At 38.8% G+C, this 24,978-nt stretch overlaps 1 protein-coding gene across 1 annotated transcript in view; it reads right to left on the bottom strand.

The window, feature by feature from the left end:
- Positions 1 to 24,978, bottom strand: part of NUP210 (nucleoporin 210) — a 67,655-nt gene that overhangs the window by 14,553 nt on the left and 28,124 nt on the right. The window contains exons 13-30 of the mRNA XM_068419940.1: positions 21,742 to 21,940; positions 20,286 to 20,431; positions 18,089 to 18,310; positions 16,648 to 16,821; positions 15,190 to 15,382; positions 14,722 to 14,828; positions 12,373 to 12,477; positions 12,136 to 12,237; positions 9,103 to 9,231; positions 8,331 to 8,458; positions 7,290 to 7,425; positions 6,895 to 6,957; positions 6,125 to 6,304; positions 4,695 to 4,775; positions 3,604 to 3,735; positions 3,242 to 3,400; positions 2,266 to 2,357; positions 610 to 784 (exon numbers count right to left, since the gene is read on the bottom strand). Of these exons, the coding sequence (XP_068276041.1) occupies positions 610 to 784; positions 2,266 to 2,357; positions 3,242 to 3,400; positions 3,604 to 3,735; positions 4,695 to 4,775; positions 6,125 to 6,304; positions 6,895 to 6,957; positions 7,290 to 7,425; positions 8,331 to 8,458; positions 9,103 to 9,231; positions 12,136 to 12,237; positions 12,373 to 12,477; positions 14,722 to 14,828; positions 15,190 to 15,382; positions 16,648 to 16,821; positions 18,089 to 18,310; positions 20,286 to 20,431; positions 21,742 to 21,940 (2,523 nt within the window). The remainder of the gene's footprint in view (positions 1 to 609; positions 785 to 2,265; positions 2,358 to 3,241; positions 3,401 to 3,603; positions 3,736 to 4,694; positions 4,776 to 6,124; positions 6,305 to 6,894; positions 6,958 to 7,289; positions 7,426 to 8,330; positions 8,459 to 9,102; positions 9,232 to 12,135; positions 12,238 to 12,372; positions 12,478 to 14,721; positions 14,829 to 15,189; positions 15,383 to 16,647; positions 16,822 to 18,088; positions 18,311 to 20,285; positions 20,432 to 21,741; positions 21,941 to 24,978) is intronic.

A 24,978-nucleotide genomic window follows, 5' to 3' on the forward strand; every position in this document is an offset into this window, starting at 1 on the left:
CACAGGGCAGCCTTGGACATGCTCCTTGCCAGCTCACCAAATACAGGCAACAGCAGCTAAATTACCACATCTGATAAGATAGGCGCTCTCATGCAGAGATTCTCATTATATATAAAGGCTGAACTGCTGGGAAACAGCAGAGAAAATGAAATTCTTGGGCACTGTACAGTTACATCTCTACTATCTTGAAAATCTAGGTATCACTTAGGTACCTCACAACAGATGCTGCATTTATATTAATTACTCCAGATGATATTTACCTTTTTCACGCACTGCAAAATGCCTGTTTATGACATTAACATCTTTTTATTTGAAATTCTGTAATTATCAGCCTTCTAAGAGATTTTTAGGACCTTTATTTTTTAAGTTTTTAAGTCACATGCACATAAAGGCCTCTTCGTAAAATGTACCAAATTTAAGAATTTGCTGGGATTTAACGTTTATCCAACTAGTTTAGGGTACTAATTTTTTTTCAAAACTCAGAACTATTAATTCCCATAATTCACATTTTTCAGAAGTGAAGTTCAAAATGTGCAGTTAACCATCCCTGTTGCAGTAGTAACAATATACTTCTAACAGAAAACTGCAAAGAAAGAGAGATGATACTACCTTAACAGCAGCTACAATGGTCTGGTTGATCCCAAATGATTCTTGTGAAATCACTTCAATTGTTGATGATCCTATCAAGGACCCAGAGTGAAGGAAACCTCTCTCATCGATTTTTACAACAGGAACTTTATCTGGTCCATCCAGGACACGGTAACTCAGTGAAGCCACTTGGTCCCTTAAGAAAACAAACACACAAAAACAGAAAAATAAAAAAAACAGGGGACTCTTTAAATGAGTAAAACCATATCTACACCAATATATTATGCAAATTTAAAGATTGCTATTTGGCATGTATTTTTTCCATGCGACTGCAATAAAAGCTGAAAAGCCTGTGTTCTAGTCTAAAAGAAAAGCTTAAGTTCTGATTCAAGCTCACTTGGAAGAAGAGTTATCTGGGTTTAGGCGTGTACTAAAATCTAGTTTCCATCCCCTGCCCTGCAGTGTCATCATTCACTGGGGTAAACTCGATTCCAAGTAATGATGGCTGAGGCTACAACATGCAGCTCCTGCTGTCTTTTTCTGTGAACTATATGAAGGGGAGATTAGTCTGCCAGGGCCAATGCTGGTATTAAAGTCAGGGACTTGATGAAGTGGATCGCATCAGTTTGCTGGAAATGGGTTTATAGACAAGGTTAATTTTTGGAATGACTCTCACCATGGTATTTGCATATTAATAAAGCGAGCAAATACATAAACTGTAATTAGCGGCCATTCTGAGCTACTTTTAAGTATCACTTATCACATCCAGAAGATCTGTGAATGATTTTTTTTTTTTTTTCCTCCAAAGCTCCTCCATCGAGACAGAAATACTCTATCCTAGGAAAAAAGCATTAAAGCTGGATTTTAGTTGCCCTTTTCTCGGCAATAGTGTAATTGGTTTTGGTGGTAGAGTTCAGACATAGGGGCTCCAACACTGAATAGGGAAGATAACGGGACAAAGAAACGTACAAACTGATATCTAGCAACTTAATGACCATTAATCAGAAAAACTGCTCAGAAGAGACAGCAAAACAACATTAGTAGGTGACTACAAATGACACATCTCCTATATAACTGTTTCAAAAGCAGATGCTGAATGACCATGGTTACTGGAGCTCCACTGACACTAATGGTTCCCTGCCCTTAAAAAGTAAATGCATCTAAAGCCTCACCCTCAGCGTATGTCCTGTTGTCTATACCTGCACATTCTTATGCTAGGAAAACCAAATTTCAAACCTGAAATAAGTCTGAAATGTCAGTCTTTGAAAACAGATTATGTAAAAAGGACTTCTCATTTGGAAAGGACATTTTAATCTCAAAATCTAGTCATAGCCTCTGCGTAAGAAATAGAGAAGTATATTCCATAAAGCCTTGCTCCCCCATAAAAAACTCTAGTGGGAGCAGGCTACTGCTTTAACTGGCTCAGCATCTTTCTAAATAAGGATCTAAAAGTTCCAAATATTGAACGAATTTTCTAGCTACATTCTAACTAATACAAGATTTGACAGAGCCCAAGAGTACAGATAAAATACTATCAATTACCAGATAAGTTGCATATTATATGGATGTACTGTGATACTCATTTTAAAAGATTGAAACAGCTTACTTCAAACAGAATTGCTTTATGGTTTTGATAAACTGTTGACACAAATCACAGTATGAAAACTGATCACTAACCTGTTTGTCTGAAGTTCAATAAAGGAATTTGGTGACATTAAGATCTGCTCTGCTTCTACTTCTGGCGTGACTAGATGGAGTTTTTCAAACACCTGGAAAATAAAAGGCATTCTAGCCTACTGTTGTGTGCAGCAAGTAATTTATTTCCATGTATTTCACCATCAAGACAAAAAACCCAAATAAAACTACAACACACTTCTTTTTTTTTTTACCTTGTATAATATATATGGTAAAAAAAAAGAAAATTAAACATGAATATTTGAGAATGGGATAGGCCGTATCTTCTACAAATTATTCTGAAGAGCATTCACTCCTATGGCTATAGCTATACTATGAAGCAGTATGAAAAAAGAAGCAGATTTGTCAAGTGAAATGATGTTGGAGACCCCACGTTCACCCAAGGCAGACTACCCCAAGTCTGAGCCCAGGAACTGAACGCCCACTTGAGGTGCATTCCTCAAGCACGCTTTCCAGCTTTGTTCTGTCTAAAGGAATCCAGTTCACATACTTTGAAACTGCTGCCCCCACCATGCTAAGTGGGAACAACCAGGAGATTAATTTCAGAAGCTAATTCCTGATCCAAATTAACATGCTTGCATAGACAAGTATAAGCACTAAAACCAAGAAGTATTATTGTGCAGAGGGGAACTACGGTAGCAAAGTTCTTTTACAGCTCTAATGTTGCTTATCCACAAGACACAAGTCACCTCAGATTCAGGTGGTCTACAACAAAAACTAACTCCTGAATTTTGTTCAGGCATCACATCAGTGTGCGACTGTTCAGAGTAAACCTTACCAACACTTGGGGAACTTGGGAGGTTTCCAGAGGAACACTTTACAAACAAGAGTAGGGGCTCAAGGTTAAACCAAAGCTGGACCTACTCCTTTGCATTTCAAATTCCTGACTTCAAATACAGACTTCAATTCAGCTCTGAAATAGATATTAAAACATTAACTGTGAGGAACATCATCACACCTGAATTTGGATTTCATCTGACAGTTCTCTTGCCATGTTGTAAAACTGGTTGGCTGCAGGATCAAGGACCTTCACAACAACTTTCAGGCCCGTTCTTCCCTTTTCTCTGCCATAAACATCCATTGCAAAGTTATATTTTGCAGGAAGCTGAAAAGAAGCCTTGGACAGGAGAAAGTGATTAAAATTTCACTCATGGAAAGACTTGACGTTGATACAGAGGAAAGACAACACTCAACACTGATAATGGCTCTTTGATTTTGAGTAAGTGGAAGGAACAGTATTTTCTCAATTCCCATTACGTGGCAGTTTCCTTTTCCCAAGATACACATACATGCAAGTACACAGACACACACAAAATTTACCTCACTGTGTCTTGTCTTGATATCCAGAGTATCCCTCTTTGTGACAGACCAGTGGAACGTTAACCCTGGTACTGCATTGCCAAATGAAAAAGGAGTCTGACTGCTGGTGATGCCCATCACATAAACTGGCATCTAGAAAGAGAGAAACCAGCTTGCTTAGGTAATTCTAGGATGCTAACCAAACCTGCGCAGAGCAAACATAATTAAACTTAAAATCCATTGGTCAAGAGGTGGTATTTCTTATGAAGAAAATGGTTTGGCTGCTGTCTATGTTGCAAGGATGTATCACGCAGAAGACTCAAATAACTACCAACTTGTAAAATGTAAATTTCGATTTATTCTCATTTGCTACGTGCTCTACAACAAACAAGTACCAGTTTTCCATGAGAAAAGATGAGTTCAATAATTCATTTGTCCCATTTGTACATCAAATCACTTCATCTTAGTGAAATCATACACTCTTACATTTTCTACATCTTTGTCTAAATGATCTCCCTGATTAACTCTGCTCCGGACATCAACCTTCCCCTTCCAACTCTCCAAATTAAGACAACGTAACATAGAAACACAAAACCCAGATTTTTAACTTTTTATTTTTAATCTTCAAAGCAGTTCATTCACCTGGGGCCAATGAGCCAGAATCACTAGCTGTTTTGGAATGAGTAACTAATAGGGGAAGTACAGACTCTGAAAAAATAGACTTTCTAAGAGATAATTTGAACAATATCTGTTGTTCTGGATATAGCAGACATACTGTAGATTTTTAACATACAAAGGAAAAAAGTCTCCACTGCAAATAGAATGAAGATGAGACAGTCCTTCTCCATATTAAATGGTGCTTCTTCAGCACGGCCTGAATTTCTGAAGATCAGTCTGGTGTACAAGGTAATCTTGTCCTGATATCTCTTTTACTACGTTCGGCTCTGGAGCTTCTCCACTGACAGCACATTCACTCCTGCAGCAGCAGTGGTACCCCTCAGAACATGCAACCACTCTGAGAGCTGGAGTGGTATTAGATGATCTAATCAGAATGGTCACAGCTTGCAGGTCAAAATTTTAAGGCAATAAAAGGTAATCACAAATCAACCAACCTGTGTACCGGTTCTCATTCGTGTAATTGGTGCACGAATTCTAACAGCTGTCAGCTGTACTACTTCAACTTCCACTTTGTCCTAAAAAGGAGGAAGGGAAGACACTGTAAGCACTAGTCAGCTGTGAACCAGATTTCTCTTTCAGGATCTATTCACTATTTTGCCATTATTTAATCACTATTGCCATGTGATTTGCACGTGATTTATCACAGAAAACACAGATGGACATAATACAGTAGGACTGTAAAAAACTACAAAAGCATTAACTTTGTAACTTGATAGGCATTTAAAAATGCCACCTAAAGAAAAAAAACTAATGACGACATGAATGATGGAGCTGAGAGGTGACTGACAGCAAGGGACTAGATCACAGGGGTCCCTAGGAGAAGATGGATGAATGACCCCGGAAGGTAAAGGAAGACACTGAGAGAATTCAAAGGACATGAGAATGGTAAGCAGCAAATGGGACAATCAAGAATAAAAAGATGATACATGTGATACTCTGATGTCTCCTCTTCACATGTCCTGATATTCCTGATAGATTTTATTCCTACTGTATACTGGGGAGGAGAGGTCAGACCCAGACCTCACTGGGCAGTAGATTCAGCTTTCAAGTTCATTCTGCTTCCTGCCACAGCATCAGGGCAGGCTGCTGCCCCCGCGTTACAAAGCACAGATATATATAATTTTTTTTAATTCCTTTGTCTCCTCGTGGCCTGTGGTGACATCTTTCAAGCAGCAGAGCTCTGTGGTGCGCAGCAGCTGTCCTGCCTTGACCCCAAATGAAGGGCCATAAGATTTAACCCAAGTTCTACTGTTCTTAGTCTCATGCAAGTCCCAAGGACTTGTGCTCCCTTATAGGCCCTGCTCAACTGCTCCCTTACATTCAGCTAGGAGGAAATTATACAGACAGAGATTCTGATGGAATATCAAGAATTCACCGCTTGAACTTTGTAGATGGATTCAGACCACAGCACAGAATGACAGCTTTCTATACAGCCTGCCTATAGCTTAAGAGACAGTATGTTTCTTAGGCAACAGACGTCTACTGACACAACCGTGAAGTGATGCAGGCAAAGAAAACCTTCTGCTGTTTCAGAAAGGCTTCTTTAGATGGGCTTTTCTAGATTTACTAATCAATTCTAAAGATACCAGACCGTTCATAAAGTCTCCCTGGGTTATCAGTAGAACTTTGTTCTAAGGTACAGCAAGATTTAACTATCTGTTCAAAGTATCACCTGTGTCAGCACATGCATAGGCTTAGCAGCCAGGGAGTAAGAAGCACTGATTTTTTCATCTCCTTAAGGAAACCAGGAAACAAGTGCACAAGATAACATTACTAATGCAAAAAGACTATTTGTCCCTTTTGAGCCAAACCCATGAGTTAAAGAGAGCCTCTTTCAGCCCCAAACAGTATCACAAAACATTACCTGAGACACCACCACAAGCTTCCCTGTCTCTGCATCAACAGCTTGCACCACTCCTGTTACCGTTCCATTCCCAACTGCCACTCCCCTGACAAGGCCGGTGCTGTTCACTGACGCAATCTTCTCATCGCTGATCGAGAAAATGATGTTGGATTGAGGTTGAGGGCCTCCTCCTGAAGTGATCTATAATTAACAGCACACAGAACAACTACAGTTAACCCATCAGATATTTGTTCTGGCTAATGTTACAGGGTACGCCCCTTCTGGGCTCAGCACCACAATGTCTTCAGTAAGAAAAGGCTGTCTGAACCTTCCCAGGGCACTTCAGGGCTTATTTCTCCTGCACACAGGTCCTTGCATGATGTCAGACGGAGAAATATGTGAGCTAAGCACAAAAGTGGACTATGTGCTTTGTAGAATGTAATAGGCTGATGCTACATCCAGCCCAGAAAGTTTCAGAAAAATTTACCTGACTTTCTCTTCACCACACACGGTACAGCTCTGCTCTGTGTTTCAGTTTGTAGAACTAGCCCACTATGCTTAATTTTGGGGAGGTGACAGATTATTAATGCTGTACTGGCATTTAACACTGGAAAAGCTGACACTCCCTTGACACAAATAAATACAAAACCTTTGATCCAGCAATACAGTAAAATGGAAGATGGCTCAGGAATGAAACTATTCTTGTTCACTACTCCTGAAAAACAAGTTATAAACATTTATTTTAAAATAGAAATTACAAAAGAAAGAAAATATGTAAGAAGATGTCTTACCTGAATCATGGCCCCAATAATTAGGGTCACCTTCCTTGGCAGTAGTCTAAATGGAGGAAAGACCTAAAAGTAACAACAGGAATACTTGTATTCATGCTATTCCAATCAGATAAATTGGGTCACAAAACAGTACATTCAAGTGTAAAACTGGGTCTTCACTTGCTTAACGACAGTAAATTGAGCATGAAGAAACTCAACGCATCACTTGCAGTTAAAAAAACGCTATGAAATCTGAAACACACTAGCATTGGGGTAACTTCTGGACAGAACGATCTCTTTACTTTTTCTGGCAAATTAATTACTATACTATAAATTAACTATACTATACTATGCTGTTCCTATTCTATCATACCATAGATTTTGTTTATGCATATATTTTATGTGAAATCATTTACTTCAATCTGTTGTGGAGCAGAGTTGATTCTTTGTCCTCTTTTATCAGCAACAGTTGCCATAAGACTAGTCTGACCAATGGCCATCCCATGCACTAGAAAAGCAGCAGTATGGTCATCAAGAGCTTCACTGAGTGGGCTGTAGCAAAGAAACACATTAAAATAGAGAAGTTTGTTGCATAAATTACAGGAATAACAAATGCAAAGGACTTATTTGGTGCATAGCAGATTTATCATAATGACAACTACGTGACTATGTCTTAAGAAAATTTAAGGTAACATCACATTTCTACATGTAACATCAGGAAATGGCTCTTTGTAGCCTGTGTTTTAGCTTAAAATGAAATAGCTGAAATGAAAATCAAACAAGAGTGTTGGTTTGTACAGAGCAAAACTCAGCCAGGGAGCCCACTAACAATTTGACCAGCGTGGACAATAGTAGCACAAGCCTTGACTGCACACCTCGACACTATTTAATGGAGTGGGATAGATACAGCCAAGCAGTACTGTGTGGTGTATGCAAATACACACCCACTTCCCCATACAAAGCAGAATGATTTTTACTGATTACTTCCACACTAGAAATCAACAGTCAAAACCCCTTTTTTTTTCCTGTGATTTTAATCATTATGTTTAGAGCTTCGAAAATCAGGAGCTATGAGGCAATAGGATGATTTAGCCTACCTGTTTCTAAAAGGTCAAGTAACAGACAGAATGAGTTTGATAACATCAGATATGTCTCTACAGAGCTCTTCACCTAACGTTATTTGCCAAGCCACTGCTTCCAAGATGCATAAGGCTCCATGAAATATTATAGCATAAGAATGCAGTCTCATTCAACAGTCAACAAGATTTACACTGTAAACTTAGGCAATTTTCCTGACAAATAACCATTTTTTACCATTTAACAGTTTACATAAACAAAATAAATAAAAACTCAGTCATTGTATACTACCATGCCTCCAAGCCAATACCTTTCCTCATTTTTTGCTTATTCTGCCTATAAACATACTTATAAATTAATTAAAAAAACCATTAACTTACACAAGTGAAACAATCTGAGATGCTGCCCTTAGTTTTAGATCCATGACAGCAAAGTACTTCACCAGAAAAGGTTTCTTGGAGTCATCCAGAACTCTGATATAAGCTTTAACTGTTTTTCCAATCTCCACCTGAAACACAGTCATATCCAGTCATTTTTCATTTAAACTATCCTTATTTATTAGCATAAATGTTTTCATTTTATTTTGTATTCCACTTTTAATAGGGTATTATAGATAAAGCCCCAAGGTTAGATTAGCATTGATTTTAAAGAATTATCCCTGCCAGCTATGGTTAGTGTCAAATCAAATAAACGAATTCAGGTCTTTCAGCTGACAAGGGCATAATTAAAACATCCAGAAATATCAACACTTATTTTGTTTAAGATGCTCCCGAGCTCCACATGACATATGGAAAATGACCTTGGGGCAAAACCTACTCCTAAAAGAATTGCTCTCATGCACTTTAAACAATAGGAAATGTAAATTAGTGTGTTCATATAAATTATGAATTGGCATGGCTGCGTAAATGCAAAAGCTGAGACTGCTGCCACACAGAACATGAAGAGACACTTCATACTCTGCAAGATGTATAATGTAAAAGGATAAATTTGGGATGGAGAACCACAGGGAGATCAAACTATTTCTCTGAGGTCACACAGCTGCAGCAGAGGGCCCATATCGTCTTGTACATGTCTCCTCTTTATGTTCATGATCAGCACAAGGAATGGGGGCAATCTGGATCAGCTAATAACGCTGGTCTCAAAGCTACTCACCTTGTCAACAACTCGGACGTACAGTTCCTGTATATCAGACACATAAATTTCAGCTTTAGCTGGGGCAGGGGAAGCCAAACACAAGTCATGAATCATTACAGTCACTGATCCTGGAAGCAGAGGATGCACCTGCAATGCCAAAAGAAAACTCTACTATAGCACTTCTTATTTTCATTTGTCTGTCATTCGTAGGATAAAATTTATATCACTTTCAGGGCAGATGCAGTTGGATGCAGATGTCTCCAAGCCTTAGACACAGATAATTCTTCCACCAAAGTAAAAGTAAAGCTGTAAAATGCACGTAAAAAGTATCATACTATTGAGCTAGTACAAACAGGCTCTGGGCAGCAATTGAATTAAAGTATCTTAATCTAGAAGCAGTCTGGCATCCTATTATTCTCCTCCTGCCATCAGAAGGACAAAAAAGCCCACAATAAATCATTCAGAGCAATGGAACTTTTCTTAGTCGAGTGAAAAACAAAACAATAAGGGAAAAAAAAATCAAGGACAGAGACTATGCTTATGAAGCATCAGTATTGCTTCCTACAAGACTCATACTTCACAGTTATTGCTTTTTATCTGAGTGAATAGCCAAAATCTGGTGGTAGATCTTCCCAGGTAAGAGGATCATCAACAAATCAGGTATTACTTTGATACAACTATTATTATTATTTTATTGATTTTTTTATACAAAGAACATACATGTTACACTTCTCAGAATACCGTGAGACCCAAACAATGAACAAAGAGACCTCTGCTCACAAACACAAGCCCTCAGAACTAGCACCAATCCCAAAGTTGTCTCCACACGTTTTCTCAAGGCCGTGCATCCACACCTTGCTCACATCTTCTCTGCAGTTCTCTTGCAATTTACCTGACCTTGCCACACACCTCAGGGACAATCCCAACTATTCTCTTCACCTTCACAGGTACCTTCACTTTGGCCAGAGACAGCGCAGATGTTTGGTGTCCTATTCTATGCACTCATCTGGCTTATGAAGATGAACTCTGAAGCAAGGGGTGATGGACAGCCAGGCCCCCAGTTCAAAGGAATCTAATATAATACACAGCATTACTTGGCAGCGCCACAGGAGTTAGCAGTAAGAGCAGTGGGAAGAGCTGACATTTTGTTCTTTGAGGGCACCACTCTTCCTTTTGCCTCAAAATAGAAAGGAATATAAAGTTTTAATAAATGTCAGCTTTCAGAAGAGCAGCGGTTCCCAAAGTGGGAGGCTAATACAGGTGCTGGGGGCAGATATTAACACACAGCCATGGAAAGCAGGGAAGGGGAGGTGGCCAGGAGGAGGCAGCCAGCACGACCACGGGGAGGAAGATGTAATGGAGCTCAGTTTGGGCTGGGAGACCAGAGAAAAGAAGCTACCAGAGCGGAGGGCCGAAAGGAAAAGCAGGGCTACTACAACTTATGAAAACTGTTCCTGTCCCAGCTACCTCTTCTGTTCTCATCTCCTACTAGGTGTCCAGTGGCTCCCTAGTACACAGTGTATTTCACTGTTCACCACTATTCATTCCTCCCCCATGCTACCACCCACATCCACAAAAGCTGCTGTGTCAAAAAGAGAGTAGGAGGTATAGAATTTATCCTTGGCAGCCCCAGCAAAAAGTCTGAGAATCCCTGCTCTAGATAACTGGAATTTAGTTACTCAGAATAGTTTCCTATCAAACCACCCTGTATCAGCTTTGCTCCACTGGTACCTGCCACAGCATCAACGTGGCAGGCCAGACTGGAACTTGCTGGTTTTCTACACAGACCATTCCACTGGCTTTCACAGAAAGAAAAACCCATAGGCAATACTGGGGTTTAACTCAAACATCGCACGCAGGCCTAACAAACTTTTAAAACGTGCATTTTCAAAACAGTTTTTAAATGTGTTAAAAACTGGAGTTTTCTTTCCTTTATTCTGACAGGTATTTAAAATAAATCTCATTTTGTACTTCACAAAGCCCATCTTGCTGGCACTGTTCCATTACTTAAGTTCACTGCTCTATTCTGAAATTATCTTGCGTACATCAGTAAAAGAACTGTTAAACCCACGAGGGAGATCTGACTGATAAACTAGTAAGAGTTCAAACAGTGTACAATGTACAAAAATAAGCTCATCTCTTCTGTTTTTTCCTCACTCCTGTGCCTAGCTGACTCAGTTGGAAAAATATTCCCACCTTACACTTTCAACAGAGACAATTAAAATGTTTCATCAATACTTTCCATATTCTCAGCAATGAAAAAATATCCACCTTTATCATCATCATTTCACAACTTTATCAACAATATTTATTACAAGATAAATCTGTAAATTATAAGTTTGTAAAGACTACTCTTTAAAACAACTTGTGCCACTTCCAATTCTTGTCTAATGAAAGCTACAATGCAAATATGCAGTTTTATTGTCGTTCACTGTAGAATGCATCTCATATCCTGGGCCTGGATGAAGTCAAGCATAACTCTAGTTTAGTTGCATCTTCTAGGGGAAAAGCGCATTAAAAACTTAATCTGGAGATCAGAAAAGAACTCTTTAATAGATATTTATTCATAAAATCAGAATGAAATACTGAGATAGCAAAATATCCTGAAATAGCACTGGAAGAAGAATTTGAAGGTTTCAGAAGTACTGGCCTACAACAATAATGGCACTATTATTCTAGAAACCAAGTGATCTTTTGTATAACACTTCTGAATAATTCTGTCACATTATTTTTCATTTTGTGTTTATGAAATCAAGAACATTTTACTGCAAAATTGTAATGGGTAAAGAACTTGGTACTGGCTTTTATCTTGTACAGAGTATATGTATGCATCACAACTGTAGGGAAAGAATTTCCTATACCTGAAGCTACACCTGAAACTGCTAGCGCAAAGATCCCCTGCCTGAAGCTTGACTGTGACAGGTGAACACATCCAAGATTCAGTTATTGCCTCTCTATCCATGTGTACTGGAAAATGACCACCAGTGATGAAACTGCAGAATGACATTTAGATCCCCCAAAAGACATAAAGTAACAAAACACTTCACTCACCAAAGCAACACCTTGAGCTTCCTCATGAGCCACTGTTACAACATTTGTAACACTGGTATTAATGAAAAAATATCCAGAACCTTCTTTGATGAAAAGTTCTGCCTGCAAAACCAGGAAAGCATCCAAAATTAGCTTGTATCTTTCCAGTACATTGCTAAAACTGCTATCCTTACACACATCATATAATTTTTGATGGTTTCCTCCCTGTGGTTAGAAAGTAGCAGAATAATTCCTTACCTGTATGTCAGGGTGATTGTAAATGGAGACGTCAGTAGGGTTCACTTTTACATCTTCCACTAGTATCAGTTCAATAGTGGCAGACACTGGTAGAAGCGGTTCATACTGAAATAAAGAATTCTCGCTGTTACAGCAAACACTAGGAGTCAGAAATCAGTGCGTGTTGTCCCTGCAGGGAAGGATGCTTAAAGCAGCTGAGCAAAGAGCCAGAGCTGGAGAAGTTTAGGTTAATAGAATGTCCACAAGATCTAGTAATTGGCTCAGCTGCTAGCTCTCTTCTGCAGGTAAGGTCATACACAGGACTTGCTGTTGTATTCTGCCTCTCTCACCAAGGCAAAGAGCAAAGGTCTACGCCTTAAAGATGTAGCAAGTTCAGTTAACCAAGTCTGACACACACACACAGGATATTAACTCAGAGACATGTTATAAGTTCATACAAAATGATAAAGCATAGAGACAGAATGTTTCTTTCTACTTCAAAGCTTATCTTTTTCGGATTCTTCCTAGCAGGCCACCAAAAGGAATTCTTCCTTAAATGTAAGTACATAAACACTGGACCAGATGCAAGTTTAATCATTCACTCATAAGAACATTAGCTTCGAAAGGGAAAATGTTTTTTAGAGGAAGTTAGTATTATGCACCCATTTCACCTAATTAGTAGAATTATTTCCTTGACGTAGAAAGGATGTTGTATTACCCTAATGACATAATAGGATGCTCCACTTAAACATGGAACAATGATCAAGACATCTTAATATACCATCTATTAGATTTTTATTTGTGTTTTTGTCTGTAAGAGGGAAATATAAGCATGGACAGGTTTGAAAGCAGAATACAGCAGTCCATGTCTAACGTATTTGAAAAAGCTGACAAATTACCTAATTTAAAGAAACAACACATGAGCCTACGGAACTGTAGCAGAAGTGGTATCTACAACTATGCCTCAACTATCAAAAAGACTCCTCCCAACCTTAAACACAGAGACTAGAACTTAAGAGAACTCCAGTGCCATTTTAGATGTATATATCCCACACTGAAATACAATAAACTTCTTGAAACTCGAGGCAAAGTTTAGAAAATTCACTTTTCTAATTATGTCTAAATGTAAGAAAAAATATTGAATATTGGTTTAATGAAGCAGAGCACAGTGAATCACAAAATGACTGCACAACACCGTGTTCTTATTACAACTCAATCTTCTTAAGAGAAAAAGAGATACAGAAATAACTTAGGTGGCAAAGTAACTGTGTCTCTAATCTAGTAATTCTGACTAAGTTATAATCAGATTCTTCAGTGGAAAGGTATCTACAGCATGCTTCCCCACAAGAGCAGACTGAAACCTCACTGAAACGCCAAGAACCAACTGGCAATACAGATCATCTTCCAAAGAACTTTACCATCCAGATGCCAAACCTTGGACGTACTGACAGAAATCTGGGCCGTAGGATATTTCACATTACTAGTGCCCATCTGTTACCTGCTTTGAATTCAAAATACTGTAACCTCTAGCTCCATGTTTTACTCTTTGTCTCAACTCTGTTTTCATGGTACATGATTCAGAACCGCATATAGTAAAACCCACTTAAATCTTGCTTAAGAAAACTAAACAGAATTTCAATTTAGAGAAGCTGGATATTGTAGGAGTTAGTTACTATGCATGTCAGGTTGTTCCATAGGCTGAAATCTGCCTTTATATTCAGTCAAAGAAAAGTGACACAAACAGAAAACTGCCGGCTGTTTACATCTGCCTTCTTTGCTCATCATCACTACTTTTTGCTGTTGTTTTTCCCTACGTTGAGTATTGACAAACTAACATCTTTCAGGGAGTGGCTAATGGTTTGCAAAATTAGAGCCTGGGCTTGTGGCTGGCACTGTACAAATGAGTAGTCTCTCCATATGAGGCTATCAGCCAGGTTTTGCTCTGCTCAGGCAGAACCTTTCTACCCAGTTTTGCAGTGGAAATAATACATTTGCTTTCCCCAGGGGCAGCTGCACTAAGCACATGGTTGCTTTAGTGAAGGACAAGCAGCAGAGATTCACCAATTCGTTCAAAAACCTATATCGAAACAAAACCAACTGAGACAATTCTTTGTAATCCCCTTGCCCAGATGGTTAAAAAAAAAAAAAAAGAAAAAAAAAAGGAACTGGATATATTTGATACGGACAGAAGCACATAGTGCAGAAAAAGCCAGGATCATCATAAAAATATTGCAGTATGAATCTGTCTTCAGAATCAGCTATGGAGCTGCCTTATTTTTACATTACTATGCACCAAGGACAGAAATGCACAAGAACACCATACATTAAGCATCATAGGAAAATGGCAACAAAAATGAGAGTTCTGAGTACCGGTGTTTTAACTTTAGCTGCCTTGAGATGGGATTGCTGATAACCTGTTGCAGTTGCAGAGATGGCAGTTGTTCCAGACTCACGATGAACTAGAACAGTCTGTAAGCCTAGAATCAAACAAAAAGTAAAATAAACCTATTATGGGGAAGAAAAAGATGAAATGTACACTGCTAATCTATTCCATTATCATTCTAAACAGACAAGGATTTTCTCTCTCAGGACAGGCTCTAGGCATTGGGTTTAGTTCTTTTTTTTTTTTGCCTTCCCCCCTTTTTTTTCACCTTTTCCCCCTCTCCTTCTTCCCCTCTTTTTTTCAAATAGCGCACACTTAAAATGCATGTGGAAGATAAGCTGGAATATGACTGCAGATTACAGTAATTTCTTTAATTACTCAGCTCAGACATTACAAAATAGATTTAATCTTGAGCTTTTTCAAATAATGAAATGCTCATTTAAACTAATTCATACCGTGCATTTTCTTTTGACCGCTTCCATCTTCTTTCAGAGTCAGCTCCATTGGCATATCAGGCTCAATATTAGCTAAGAACATTTTTGTTGATTCCCAGATAACACTAAGAGAACTGAAGTTATCAAATTTACTACCCTGTTGGTCATACGCAGCCAAATCCAATACTGGATTGCGATAATTTGAAACAGGAACCTGAAAGAGAACAAATACTTTGAACTGAACAGATGCAAGAGGATTATTTTAATCATTGAAAGAAAAAAATGTATGCTGAGTTCCATGAGATTTATTATAACACTCATTACATGAGTAATGTTCATTAAAATGAGCCATCAATGCAAAGTCATTAAGCTGTACTTCAACAGCAAGGGGTTTTTTGGGGCGTGGGAGGGTGGGGTTTTGTTAGCCAGTGAATTACGTTAAAACAAAAATCGAACCACACAGCTCAACTACGTCATCTTTGGAATTCAAACAAATAATGAAAAATACTGCTATTTGTCAGAGGACATAGCTCAAAATTCTAGTGTTCATCTTGTGAAATGCATTAGGGATAGCACTGCACTGATGTAGTTTAAGTGACACATAATGGAGCCAGAAAAACAGGTGAACTCTGAAGAGACTTCTAATACGCAAACATCTTCTTCTCATCTTGTTATTACATAGAAGTTACTTAAAATGATTCATCAGCTCAATACACACTGCAGTTTTATGAAAGGAGGATGACTTTTATATTTTCCTGGTAATATTAAAACGACAAAACACACAGTTTACTCAACAGACAACACCTGATGGCACTCATCAGGATACAGAAGCAAGAGCTCTTTATGCTTGATAATCTACACATGTGCATTGTCCATTTACTGTGACTCAGATCCACCAAGCTGAACACATCTGATGTCACTGAACAATACTCACTGTATATGCTTACATAGGTATCTTCACATCAGCAGTGTTTGTGGCTTTACTAAGACACACACAAATGTATATTCACGTAATAATGCATGGATGGTAAAACATATAGTACATACTCAATGGAACAGTTAGATTAGAATGAAGTGGTATATGGAAAAAGTAACTTTCCTCAGAAACAGCCACTAGAAACATTTTCCCCTCCCTCCTTTTTTTCTTTTTTTTTTTTTTAAATAAAAAAGTAGTTTATCTCAAGACAAGCCAAAAAGGCTTCCTCACAGTGACACTTCTGTGAGAAGCCACAATCCAAATGCTTTTACATATAGTCCTGTTTTCTGGTAGGTACCTTTATAAATCTGTTTCAATGATCACTGTAGCAAACACATTCAGACCGCTCTCTGCAGAAGCGGACAATGACACCAGTGTGGCCCACAACACTAGTTACTGCTATTCTTGCAGCAAGTCAGATGCTTTATTTCATATGCGGAGGTCCAAACACCAACTTTTAAGTTATAAGATCGCATTATTTTCCTGTCACTCCTCAGGCTTACCACTTGCTTGTTCTGTTGCAGCAAAGGGCAGGAGAGATCAAGCTGAAGACTTCCATAAACAGGAGTCAAAGTGAGTCGTGAAGGGACAGCACAGATGAACTTCACAACAGCAGGCTCAATCGCTGGAAAAGGGTTGGTGATTGTGGGGTTGTTTCCAACTGTTAAGGCAATAACCTGCACAATTATGAAAACAGGCAATGAGGAGAGAGAAAAGGACTACTGAGTTCAGGCATATTCTAATTCACACATCTCAGTTACACTCTGACATCAGAATGAACAAGCAAAAATATGATTCTTGGGGATTTGCAGCACCATTAAGACACAGGAAGATGTAAAAGGAAGTGCATATTTCAAGAACAATTCCACACCATTATTAAAGTACTATTCCTGGGAACTTTCCCTAGGTATTCATGTTTATTACTATCAAACTTGAGTCAAGCAACAAACCTTTTGTTAACTTAAGAAGCTAACAGGCAGGTGTTTTTCTTGCAGAGTGAGAACAGAACAATATCTGTAGCCACTTCAGCGTGTTTAAAAACATCTTATGTTTTATTTTTACATTCCCTTTTTAGCCCTCAACAAAACAAAGTGGATGTAAGCACAGAGAAGGCTATTCCAGCAGGCTGAGGTAGCTCTGGTTACCTGCCTTATCCACCCATGCGGATGCGATCTGTTCTGGACAACACTGAGGGCAGACAGACAATGCATGCACAGTCACAGACAACAAAATATGTTTGCTCCTTTCTGAATTTGCACTTACAGAAATAGCTACACTTTGTACAGTGTCCACGGAGGAAACGTGTTAAACGGTTTGGCAGCCACATCAAAATGCTTAGGCCTTGCAGAGTTACAGGAGAAAAACATTAAATCAAAGATAAACGTTTTACAAACTGGCCAGGGTGAGTAAAGCAGGATAAATCACTTCTGCATGTTGGACAAAACAAGACCAGGTGGAAAATGACTACAGCCACTATCACAAAGACTGAATAAAATCAGAGCAGTAAATTCGTATCGTTGTCATTTGTTTGAATAAACAGAATCACACTGGAAGGTAACTTGGTTAAGAGGAGCAGGTCAGGCAGAAGAGTCAGTTGACTGCAGTAATCTTCTGCTATGATCCTGTTTATGTGAACTGAAGCCGCACTTACTAGGATCTGTTTACCACATTCTACAACATAAGGTTTCTGTGACTTGGCTTTATACTGCAATAAACCCATCATAAACTACTTTATAACATAATGTTACGAAATGCTCACTCTAAAACCTGTACCAACATCACAATGCACAAACTATGTACTTACCCAAGTTCTTTACTGGCTTATTCTAAAAACTACTTGTTATATAAAAGCTATATGGTATCATAAATCTGTCTGAAGCCTGTTCTCAACTGCCTTAGCTCAGTGTTTGATGGAGGACAATACAAATACCTTCTGGCACTTACTTGCTCTCCCAGGCTTTTGCAAGATACTCTAACCCAATGCTGGATGTTATTTTGTGATGTAGGAGGTCCAAATAAAGACAGACCAACACTTTCCGCATCCTCAGCGGTGATGTTCCTGAAGAACTTTGAAGGTTCTTGTACCCATGGTCGAGGTCCTCCTTCAAATAACATATCTTTAGAGGAACCCAAAGTCACTAAAGCAACAGACGGAGGATCAATAGCCTGTAATGAATGACAGTTACAAATTAAAGATTCTATTTACATATAGTCTGGCTGTACTTTGCAAAAGAAACTTCCTTCTTAATGGAAGAGCTATATTTATTATTTTGGTTAGGCTATGATTTTTCCCAAACAGTGGCTTGTAAGTATTTAACAACAGAATTGTACCAAAACAATTAGCATCACCTACAAGAATTCTGTCCAGTCGCATTATATTGACTGGAACCCACGGATTCAAAGAAAAGCTTTAACTACCTTCTAATTACCTCTCCTTCATGAAGAGTTACAGCAAGAGAAAGACCCTGAATATATTCTTCTGAGCACATTTAGAAAGTATTCTACCACATTTTTAAAACAGACAGTACTTCAAATTAATGAAATTTTACTCTTTAAAAATCTTTTCACTTGACAGTGCTCTCTCCAGCACAGTTCTGTGCATGTAATTATTCTCCTACACAAGTTTTACTTCAAATCTCTACAATAAATCCTACCTTGATGTGCATCACTGGGACAGTCTGTGCTGTTTATCATTACAGAAATTAACCTGACATTTTAATACACAAGAACCATTTGTAGCTTCTGTTCCACAACATCATTTTACTCAGGAGTTTAGTAAGAAAGAAACAGCAGCTAACAAAGGATGGTTCAATTATTTCCACAGGCGCGTTTTGGTAGGAAGAGAGAAAAGGCATGGGAAGTGTTGGCATAAATGTTCCTCCTTCCTCCCATTCACTCCCTCATTATATTTGTAATATAAAGGTAAAAACCCATTGTGAAACTATGAGATTAGTCTCGAGTGTCTCCCTGCCTTTTGATTCCTGTTTATCTTTCTTCCACTTTTTATGCTAAAATTTTTATTTTTTAAATAGATATCTGACAGAAAAATGCCTGTGCCCTCCATTTCTGGGCATTATAAACATTTCATTGTACAGAAAGGAGGAAAAAGAATGTGGAAATCACTGGTCTACACTCACATACACATGAAACATTCCTAACGAAAGGGACTGACTCTCCTTCACATGGGCTGCCAAAACCAGAAAAGTTTACACACTGCTCAGAATGTCTCAGCACCTCCAGAGAATTATACTCAACTATTTAAGATTTTAGACAGAAAAGCACATTTAAAAAATGAAATCATCATTACAGTCCCAGATTTGTATGACTTGCACAAACTTTGCTCCAGATTTGGGGAAAAAAGTCAAGTGTATTAGACTTCAGCTTTGCAGATTCAGTGCTAGATCTCCGAAGATGAGGGTAACATACACACACTGGTTCATATTTCCCTGTACTCAGGTTCTTTCTTCCTGTTTTCTTCAGTGAACTGTCCAACAGTGTTTCTCCCATTTGTAGAGAAAAAACATACATTTTCACGGCCATATAGGCAAGTCAGCATTGCCTTCTTGCAAAAATCAGTTTATATACTATGAAAGCAGAAATCATAAGCTGTCTACTTTCATCTGCCATTATGGACACAGAATTGTGACTGCCCCCTTATTAAGTCAATTTTTAATCAAGTAAAATGGACAGTCAAATGAATGGTTTGAGTCTCACATAATTTTCAACCCATTTAGAGGCTGCTGAAAAGTAATTTACTAATTCAGGTGTGCTGTACAAAACAAGATATATGTCCTCATTCGCATGAGGGTTGACTCCTATTACTGTCCTGCATATTTCTTCGGGTCTGAAAAATGGGCAAGGATATCAAATTCACCTTCCACTTCAGACGTTGCAACAACCTGTTAGTTTGCTATCACACTGCTCGCTCCTCTATAGCTGGCTTGCAATGCCCATGTAGGCAAACTCTACTATATAGATGCTCCACAGAGAAAGAGTTAAAATGTGATTCCCCAAACCAGTCCATAATTTTTTTTCCTGTGAGTCACACACCCACCTTATTTTTTTTAAACATAGTCATTACATAATGTCAACTTGCATTGTAAGTGATGGATTGCTTTAGGAACAGTGAAAACAGACTTACTTTTAACGGTAGATAGGCAGCAATGGTGATGCTGGCACTGAGGTGGACATGACCATGGGTGTAACTAACAACAAGCGTTGTGTACCCTTGAGTTTTAGCTTTCACTCTGACTCCGCTACAAAAATCAGCAGTTGGCTTAAGCCTTCCTGTCAGATAAATTAAAAGTATATAAATACATATTTGGAGAGAAACGCCCAGGCATTTTAATGCAAGTTCAACATGGCTCTTCTTGACAAAAGCATTTCCACCAGAAGTAAGCAGAGATGTGCTCTCCAACCAGATGGGTAAAAATCTTCACTACTGTCTTTCATCTCAAACCCAACACTCGCCGAAATATGTCTCACAAACTTCTTTATTTTCACGCTGCCCTAAACGGGATACGAGTCTTTACTCTGGTACAAACTAATATAACTTTTATCACTTACTGAATATTTTCATCTTGCTGTTCTAAAATGAAGTTTGCTTGTAATTAAGCACAAATAAGTCATACTGCTTAGACAAGCTTTCCTGCACAGAACAACCTGAACTGTAGGCAATACATCATTTCTCTAGCTGAAGGTAAGGTGTTTTCATGAAATTTCTCTGCTTACTCAGAGGACATTTTGGGGTTTGGGAGGGGGCTATTTTTTCTTTTTTTTTTTGGAAACCAACAGTACAACAGCATAGTACATAGTGACATTTGAAATAGCTGCCTCTCAGGGAAACAGATGGTACAATGCAGACTGGTTTCACTGGCTCAATGGCACAGGAAAGTTTCCACACAAGAGATGCTTGGAAAAAAATAATGGTACATCTGAATAACATACTGAATTCAGTAGACACGGGAACAAGCACGTTGCTCAATGTCCACTTAGTCCAGCAACATTAATGGCAATCTCTGAAAATAACATGCATACTCCATATTCTTAATAAACCTGACAAGAGGCATCTCTTAAAGCAATGAGCGTAACAATGACAGAGCTTTGGCAAAACTTAAGCAGCTGATTGTCTTAGTTCCTTGTGAGCAAACAATGAACAGTGTCTTTATAGAACTGAAAGTACTGCCAGACAATTTGGGCAAAGCAGTTACTAATCTTAGTGTCCTTGTAAGTCTTCCAATGCCACCTCCAAACGCAATGTATGTGGACCCTTCTTATGAGAAAATCCATCAGCTTTGTTACAGAAGCATGTTAAAAATACTAAATCAGTAGAAAGACATACACAAGACTACACATTATCCAATAAAATAATTGCCAAAATGCTTTCAGAGTCCCTCAAAACATCAGAAATATCAAGGGGAGGTTCTGCATAAAAAAGTAAATATATCCTCAAAATAAAACTACTCTGATCCCCACCTCTGAAGTCAAGCACCTCTCTGGGAATACTGTACACAGCAATTTAAACAGTGACTGAAAGGAGACGTGTGACTTAGTAACATCTTAATTTAACTTTCAAAACAGGGAGGAGGTCAAATCACCTTGAAGTGGTCTGAACACATCACGGTTTTCTACTTCCACAACGAGATCAAGGCGTGAGCAGTCACTCAGTGGGACCGTCTCGCCTGTTTCAACATTTGTTAAGCCATTAATCCTCAGGGGCAGCTCCAATATTTGGCCAACACATGCTTCAACTTGACATGGTGTGAACTCCATCCCGCGAGGTTCAGTTACGTACACCTGAAGGAGGAAAGAGACACAGGGCAGAGATGATGAGGACAACTCCACAAAACGGTACCAGAGGGGGGGGGAAAAAAAAAAAAGACAAAGAGACTTCAATATGCTCTCCTTATTTTAATTAACCCTCTTGTATACTTCTCCTAGCTGCTGACTTCCCTCTGATGGCTAGAAACAATTCTTCTCAGATTCAACATTGCTTTTGTGTTTACCTGCTGCAGAAAGGAATCAGAAAGGGCCAGAAAAAGCTTGCTCCTATTTTAGTGCTCTTTTCCCATAACAGCTCAAGTTCACATCAGCTTGGTGATCCTTCTACTGCTACTCCTATACTTCTCTCTTCTGCTTTGTTGATTTTAAAGTGTGGACTAAGTTGCACGGTATCTCCAGGAGGTTCTATAACCAACTGTGACAGACTTAGTATCCAACGTTGACTTTCACAGCGCAAATATTTGAGCTAGGGCTGACAGCTCGCAAGGCTCCCCAGCCTCCATCGCCCACAGCAGCAGGTGTGTAGAAGTTAACAGAACTAATGGCCCTAACATTTCCCCAATGGCTTTTTTTAATTTCTTGCATTTCTGTTGGCAAAGCATTTTTAAAGGCGTCCAGGGCTCAACATTTCCCCACAGTAATATGTCAGAAATCTAAAATAAGTGAACAAATATTTACTGGCTAACCTAACAACCTTCTGTTTCAACAAGTAATCTTTGTGTGAGAGAGACTTTTGAAATGAAAAGGATTACTTTCAGAAATGAGACCGGCAGAAATAGATCTTCCATGCTATTATAGGTGGTATGTTGATGAACAAGCCTTAACTGTGTTATTTGTTATTCTGATTTGCTACTTTTTCCATGAATATCAAAGAATCCACCTCAGACTGACTGCATGTTTCGTAACAATCACTATGATCAAAGCTTTTCAAAGCTTTGCAATATCTTAACTTCCTAACCATCTGCAAACGACTTCAGGATAGAATACTGAACCATATGGCACAGAGTTAAAAATGTAATCCTTGCAGAACATAGTTAACTATTCCTAAAACTTGCTCACTGAGGTCAGTAAATAGAACTCTCCAGACTTATTCTACGAAGAATGCAATTCCTACCATGCGAACAAAGGCATTCAAAAATAACCTATTCAGATTGTGCAATACACTGCTCTGAAAGCTCACATGGAGAGAACTATTTTTTCTGTCTTCAGGCTTTGACTTATGCTTGAGGATAAGAAGTTTTAACTGAATACCTTCATTCCTCCATCTCCTGCTGGCAACTGTCGCACTGCTAAAAAGCAGCATCCTGGCTTGTCCGAGGAATGATTTCTGAGCAAGTCTGTAAACTAAATTCTGCACAAATTCTAAATTTGGGTCATTATTTTAAGCATTTAAGTTGATATTTTAAGCATGAAGTTTAGTACCTCTCAAAATCCATATTGTAGAATTGACATAAGTAGTCTGAGCACAAAACCCAAGCTAATTTGTCTCTCAAAAACCCCAGCATTAGTAGATGCAGCTGTTCCAAGTAAAATTGGGTTAGAATTATCTTTCCCAAAACACACATACTAAAAAAAAAAAAACAAAACAAAAACCAAAACCCAAGGAGAAAAAAAAAAAAAGAGAGGAAAGAGATCCGCTTCTATAGCTCTCTCTCCATTATGGGACAGACTTGGCAGTCTTGACCAAGCACGTTTTTTAACACTTGTCAAAAGGGACTCTGGTGCAACAGCAGTGCAGTACAACAACTACAGCAGTGCTGCAACGTGGGAATACTTACAAATTATGAGGTATTTTGTATAGCTGATGTATGTATATTTGATTCAATCAGCTTGTTCCCCACCAGTTGCTAAATTACAGGCATGTATCCTGCAAGGAAGGTGCACTGCCCCAGGGCTTGCAAGACGTGCTTCCTAAATCAACTTCGATGCTCCCTCAGAAACAAGACCATCACCTTCATAAAGCCTTAGCCAGATGGAGGTTGTCTGCCAGCCTCAATAGTACCCACTTGGCATAAACAAACCTATTTCATTTATGTCCCTGCAGTCAGACAAACACAGCCTCTGGATCCCAGATTAGTCACACGTGTTCAGTACACTATCTCTTAGTTTTTCTCAGGTCAGGAGCAAATTTCCTCTTCTCTGTCAGGTTTCCACTCCAATGCTTAGCCCCTTGCAAAAGGCACAGAGTCAAAGCACAGATTAAAATACCTGAATATGTGAAGGTAACAGAGCAGCACTACTTCACAGTAGCGAATATACACCACAGTAGTACTCACTTTTAGTTTCTATTCTACCATGTTACGGGTCTGGCAGTTCTTAACAGCTTGACAGAGTTTCATTAAGGAAAATTATTTGTGTCCAAAGGACACAAGGAGATATTTCCAAATCAATAACATTCTAGAGAAAAATATTTAAGATTGTAGGCTTACAGTGTTAACCAGAGTACCTTCTTCACCTGCCTTTGCACACTCTTTCCTGTGGGGCCATTACCTATACTCTTCCTGTATTTTCTTCACTCCGCATCACACGCTGATCCCCCTGACCAAATCCTAAGAATAGGGTATGATTTGCACAAAGACTGCAAAATCCCTCTCGGGAGGTATATTTTCATTCCCATTTTCTCCTAATTTTCCTAAAAGATTATTTTTTCTTGGCCAGCCTTGGTATCTAGATTCGTTACGTGGCACTGTATAGCATTTCAGGCACTTCTCCAGGCATGAATTTCCTTGCACGTCTTGATGATATCTGTCATCATTTTATATCGAGGGAAAACACCCACCTCTTACCCTGCAGAATGCATTTTTAGTTTGGGTTGTCTGCTTAGATGGCTAGGCCAGTAGTAAATTACTATTTCCTTCTTGCACTCAAAACTTTCAACAAGGAAAAAGACTTGCCAAAGAAATCAGGAAGCAGCAAAAATGGGAGTAAAGCTAATGCAGCAGAGAGAGCCTGAATCCCCAGAAGCACAAACTCTGGAACTGCTCACTTAACCTGCCACAGGGCAGGCAGGGAAGCCTCTCGGGAACATCTTGGAAAGGGGAATGCCTATGGCA

The sequence above is a fragment of the Nyctibius grandis genome, chromosome 29 (genome assembly GCF_013368605.1).
Source record: "Nyctibius grandis isolate bNycGra1 chromosome 29, bNycGra1.pri, whole genome shotgun sequence".
NCBI lineage: Eukaryota > Metazoa > Chordata > Aves > Nyctibiiformes > Nyctibiidae > Nyctibius > Nyctibius grandis.